At 34.0% G+C, this 5936-nt stretch overlaps 2 protein-coding genes across 2 annotated transcripts; both read right to left on the bottom strand.

Annotated features, from left to right (window-relative positions):
* Positions 1 to 2010: 2010 nt before the first annotated feature.
* LOC143624941 (uncharacterized) lies at positions 2011 to 2874 on the bottom strand. The gene has a single exon (XM_077095432.1). It carries the CDS (start codon positions 2872 to 2874, stop codon positions 2011 to 2013), a length of 864 nt encoding a protein of 287 aa, XP_076951547.1.
* Positions 2875 to 2904: 30 nt separating this feature from the next.
* Positions 2905 to 3708, bottom strand: LOC143624938 (uncharacterized). The gene has a single exon (XM_077095429.1). It carries the CDS (start codon positions 3706 to 3708, stop codon positions 2905 to 2907), a length of 804 nt encoding a protein of 267 aa, XP_076951544.1.
* Between the last annotated feature and the right edge of the window lie 2228 nt (positions 3709 to 5936).

The following is a 5936-nucleotide window of genomic DNA, read 5'->3' as shown; positions in this document are numbered from 1 at the left end:
GACAGAGAGAGAGAGAGTACATGAAGAATGAGACGGTGAGAGAGAAATGAGAATTTCAAAACCCACTTCAAATTTTAAAAAGTGGTTGATTGGAGCCAAAATTCCATCCATAGTTATTTTCAATCATATGCTTTATAGTATTGGATATTATGTTTTAAATTTTGTACCTCTTCAATTTTCAATATTCCAAACATTCTTTTTCTTATATCCATTAGGCTATGCATAGTGGGCGCCGATTTGAGTGAAATTTCGGCGCGAACACCGCCCCCCGACGATAAGTGGGCGAAAAGGGACGGGGGCGGGGTGTTTTTATCGACTGGAAGAAGAAGAAATATTATTATTATATTATATGTATGTGTGTGTATATATATGTATATGTATATGTATATATGTTGTGTGTGATATATATATGTATATGTATATGCAAAATGAATCCTAGAAACAACCCGAACCATCCGAACCACCCATTCCCTCCTTTCGGTCAACACCATGGTTCGCAAAACCAACCGAACGTGAACTTACAATGGAACCCGAAGAACCTAAACCAACCGAGCTATCCGTTTCAATTTCCCAACCCGAACCTAAACATTACGCCAACCGAGCTATATGTTTTTTTTATATTTTTAGTTATGTATTTTTTTAGTTATGTTTTTTTTGTATTTCTTTTTAATTTGTGCGAGCCCGTAGCAACGAGCGGGCACTTATGCTAGTAGTATTTTAGTTAGTTTTGTTATTCGTATGATATTTTACAAAACTTTATTATATAATTAATTTTACTGTTATTACAGTTTCTAGTTAGTAGCATCAATACGGTATATATATTTTTCACAAGCGTTAAACATGTGAAATAAATTACAAAATTAACATTTAAATTATTGTCTACATCAATAAACTATTATGACAGTGCAATAAACTAAAACAAGAATAATAAATTTTAGTCATACTTCTCGCATATCCTAATTATCTCATCTTAATTTTCCAGCCACCATTCATCATTGGTGAACATTTTATCAAAAGATTCACGAGAAGGTTGCTGTTCAAGTTTTGTTGATACATTTGGTGTAGGTTCATTTTCTTTTGTGTTGGCCTCTTGCATTGCTACATCTCCTATAGCAGGTTTTGATACTGAAATACTAATGTTTAGTCTGTTGTATATGTTTTATCAAAGTAATAATGTTATATGTATTCAATATACATACATGAAAAAGCTTCAAACTGTTGTTGCGTTTCGTCCATTACAGTTTCCTAATTTATGTAATACAAATATGATTAACTTAGTATGATGGAAAAACATTAAGAAAAAAACATGTAAAATCAAACACCGTGACAATTTATTCATGATTATAATGATGTTTTCACTCCGAACTTACATCAAATTAATTGTTTAAGTTTCATATATCCACTACGTAGTTGATAATTACCTTAATTTCGAGACAAGAAAATGTAGCCGGGAAGGTCTCCATGTTTGTGAATTGTGTGATGTTAGTGAATTGTGTTAATGAAGGGTAAGTGGAATTGAGCTATATAAAAGAGCATTAGCATTTGAATAGGGACATATGCATGATTTTTTTAGCTTAATTTTCTCCATCAAATTATTACGCATTTTTATAAAGTCATATATTGTGTTTGATAACAACTTTTTATTTGTTTTTTTAGGAATTAACATTTTACAAATTTACAAATGTAAAAATTATAAGTTTATTAAATTAGTTGGTTACAATGGAAAGTTATATCTAAAAAAATATTATTATATAAGCACGTAAGGTTCTTTTCGAACTCTGAAAAAATAGTAAAATATTTTCACATTTAGTATATATTACTTAGAAGGATTCGGATGTACATGGTTTCTTTGAATTTTTAAATAACCAATTGGCATGCATACAATCATTTGATTATTGAGGGATAAGAAAAATAACAACAAAAATGATTCAAATAAATTAAAAATATAAAAACTGAAGGCACAAAACGTATATATAGGAATATGCTTACATTTTGATAGCAACGTGTAGATCATACATCACGTAGAACTTCCCGATACACAAAATTTGAGGTGTATATTCCGTCTCGTTTGAAATCTTTGGCAGGATGTACTAACACTTTTGTATTTTCACGTGATATCCCTCTAGATAATGCCACATAAAGTTGCCCATGTGAAAATACAGGATCCGGTAGATAAACACCAACGTGAGGAATTGTTTGACCTTGTGCTTTATTAATGGTCATGGAAAAGCAAAGTCGAACGGGAAATTGCTTTCTTTTCAGGTCGAACGAGAACATAGCATCTTCAGAAAGACTCAGGGGGATTCTTATCAAAAATACTCTTTCTCCGCTATGTTGCCCGACAGCTATTTCGGCGTCAATAGAGTTACAGTGAAAACCTTTGCATATCAATCTTGTACCATTACATAAACTACGTGATGGATCAATATTCCGTATCAATATCATCGGACATCCATTTTTCAATCGAAGTTTATAAGGAGGCAAACCACTGACATTTAGCGAGTTTAGGAACTCAGTCGGGTAAAAGTTGTTTTTATCGTCCTCAACTTCGTCAAAATTGTAATAAACTATTTCCTCACCTTGAAAATTATCGATCATTTGATCGTTAATCTCGTCAACACTCTCATTTCTTGTCGATAATATTGCTCTTGATGCTATATAATCCGAAGTACATACATTGTTTTCGATTGATGGAAATATTGCGTTGAATAACTCCTTTATAGAATTTTCTTTGCTAGTGAAAGGAATTGTCATGTCATCGGGAATGCGGATAAAGTTTTCATCGATCGATTCTTTAGTTCCATCGCCGACTCTTAAAAGAAAATCAGAAAACCACGAATCATTTAATGCGCTCATATTTATGGTTAACCGCATCTTTTTAGTGACGTGCCATAGAGGCAACATTCAAAAACTTGAGTTTACAGTCTGTGCTCGAGTGCCGCGTTTAATAACTGGCAGTACCTGTCTGAAATCACCTCCCATAACCATTATCTTTCCACCAAATGGGAGTCTAACACCAATGATGTCTTGCAATGTGCGCTCGACTGCCTCTATCGCCTGTCGTTTTGCCATCGATGCTTCATCCCATATTATTAATTTGGCTGACCTAATTAGTTCGGCGATCCCACTTTGATGTTTGTTCTTGCACATAGAATTATTATTGAGATTAATGGGAATCTTGAACCTGGAGTGAGCTGTTCTCCCTCCTGGCATATTATTAGCTGCGGCACCTGATGAAGCTGTTGCAAGAGCAATAAGACCACATGAACGAACTTGAGCAAGCAATGCTTTGTACACAAATGTTTTACCCGTTCCATCTGGACCATCTATAAAGAACAATCCCGGACGATCATTGTCCACATGCATCATGATCTCATCATACACAATTTTTTGATCAGGATTAAGTGAATCTCTATCAGATAAGTGTTCAGGTTCCACAACTATCATGTACTCCTCTTGTACCTCACGATGCAATGCATATTGCAAGTTAACATCATGTGTAATTTTTGGGAGATCAAATTCTTTTATATTTTTACCCATAGATTGTAGATAACCCCTGATCTCAGTAACAACCATATCTTGAACTAGATGAATATTTTGACAATGTAACCTATAATCTTCAGACATTGAGTCAAAGTGATCATTCCATAACTTGCGAACATCTCCAGGTTTACAAAAAACCAATATTGTTGCGAATAACTGTAACATTGGTATTTTTCGGTTAATGTTTGTATTTATATTTGTATCAAAACCCGACCCGTTTGTAAACCGAATCTTTCGAAAATATAAAATATTGGACTTTTATGTTTCATAATCATCTCACACTTGTCAGTTTTCGAAAACACATTTTAACGGTCTTTAAAACGCGAAAAACGCCTCGAAAACGACCCGAAACTACTTAAAACGACTCGCGAACCAAACTGGACCAGCCCCCCTGGAGGCGCCGCGCCACGCGGACCAAGGGAAGAAGCTGGTCGCGCGCGTCTACTCCTTGCTGCACTCATTTCGGATTTTCTTGTGTGTTTGTGTCTTGTTTGACCATTTTAGCTTAACCCTTCTCATGCAAACCTCAAAAGAAACCATCCATAACCCACCCCTCACTCCTTCCCTATATAAACAAGCCTATCCTCTTCCTTTCTCCTTGATCATTTCATCTTCTTTCTCTCTCAAACTAAGAACACCATCTCTAACATTCAAGGTTCATATTAATCAAGCAACAACCTTCTTTAATTCTTGTTTGTTACTTAATAATTCATATCTTGTGGCACAACATATATATAATATGCACCCCTTGTTTCCTTCGGCTTTCATCTTCTTCGGGAGGTGATATGCTACAAGGCAAGGCTTCATGGAGAACTCTTTGTAGTTCTTGATTATACTATTTTCCTTTAATGGTTCACTAGTTTTGTTTATATTGTGAGTAGTTTAGTTTTAATTCATGTTTAAAGAGTTTCATGGTATTGGGTATGAATTCACTAGTCTCGGTTTTATCCCGAGATTAGACCCGAATCAAGACCGAACCAAGACCGAACTCTTGTTTACTAGCTTTTGTTTTAAATAGTTTTGTTTACTAGTTTTGTTTAAAATAGTTAAATAAACATGTTTATGAAAGATTTGAACCTTGTAATTTCTAAAACCATTTTGATAGTTCTATGGTATTTGGGTATGTGGCAACCATCCTCGGTATCATCACGAGTCAAAGACCGAACCAAAACCGAACTAAACCGAGTTCACTTGCCTAAGACACACAAGTGTGTTTTTGGCCATCGAAACTCATCTTTTCTTCAAGAATGTATTTTAAACTAATTTTAAGTATTTTATCAACTTACTTGGTGTGTCGGAATCCAACTTGATATTATAACAAGCTTGGATCGGTGAAACCAATTACTCACTTAATGGACGTTAAGGTTCTTCACAATAGAACTATATACTTGGTTAAGTCTTTTGATTTTATTGAGTTATCTCAAAACATTTTGGAAAGTTAACTTTGAGTTTAGTTAATTATCTAGACCCAAATTAACAAGTCCGAACACTCGATTGAAACCTTGTTTTATTATTCATATATCCAAGGGTTTTGCAATAGTGCATTATAACCCACATAAGTTACTTAACATAGGTTGAGTAATAATTATGAATGGAATACCAAGACCCGGTTTCGAGTAAACTTACTTTTTAGAATATGTATTTAATTTCCCAACTATTTATATTTTTAAACCATAAACTTCATTTATTTACTTTACTTGTCATATTTTACTTTAAACCCTTCCAAGACTACCTACTAACTTAAGACCCATTTAATCTAGGTCTTGCTCGTTAAGCCCGATCTCCGATTATTCACGAATAAATCTTTCAAGTTACTTAGTTAACGTGAGTACATTTCATCCCCCGTTTTCACTTTTATCTTTTGGGGGTAACATGCATATTTATTCATACAAAAGTGATTTATTATACTCATTTCTCAAACCACAAACATTAGGGTGTATGATGCTAGAATACTTGCTCTTTTGTGTGTTATATGTCTCATATGCTTTACGTGCGCGAGTGTTTATTTTTATGTTGTTGTTGAGCCTCATTATGTATGATCATACGCTCCCCTAACTACTTAGCCTTGTGCTAGTAGAATAGGGCCTCATTATCCAAGTATGTCGGTTGTTACAGATTAGAAAGGATCCTCATTTACATATGTTTTATATACCACGATTGATGCTTTTATTTATAGTTTCATATACGCTTGTGGATTTCGTTCATATTATGTATACTCAAAACTATGAATTTGCTCACCAACATACGTGTTGACAAATGTTATTTTATGCATTGTTACAGGTTTGATTATTACTTGAGTTGGAGTTCGAAGACGTCATTCTATTTGATACCGCTAGGTTATTAGAAGAATGAACAATATATATCTCTTATATTTTGGTGTTTATTTGAATGAA

This window comes from Bidens hawaiensis, unplaced genomic scaffold (genome assembly GCF_021521415.1).
Source record: "Bidens hawaiensis isolate Kalapana, Puna unplaced genomic scaffold, B.hawaiensis_p1.1 tig00000416_1, whole genome shotgun sequence".
Taxonomy (NCBI): domain Eukaryota; kingdom Viridiplantae; phylum Streptophyta; class Magnoliopsida; order Asterales; family Asteraceae; genus Bidens; species Bidens hawaiensis.
Note: the sequence above shows the minus strand (reverse complement) of the source record. Positions and strands in the feature narration are given on the sequence as shown.

Excerpts from the sequence above, each read along its gene's own strand:
- LOC143624938 (XM_077095429.1), bottom strand. The coding sequence starts at position 3,708 with ATGTTACAGTTATTCGCAACAATATTGGTTTTTTGTAAACCTGGAGAT.
- LOC143624941 (XM_077095432.1), bottom strand. The coding sequence starts at position 2,874 with ATGCGGTTAACCATAAATATGAGCGCATTAAATGATTCGTGGTTTTCT.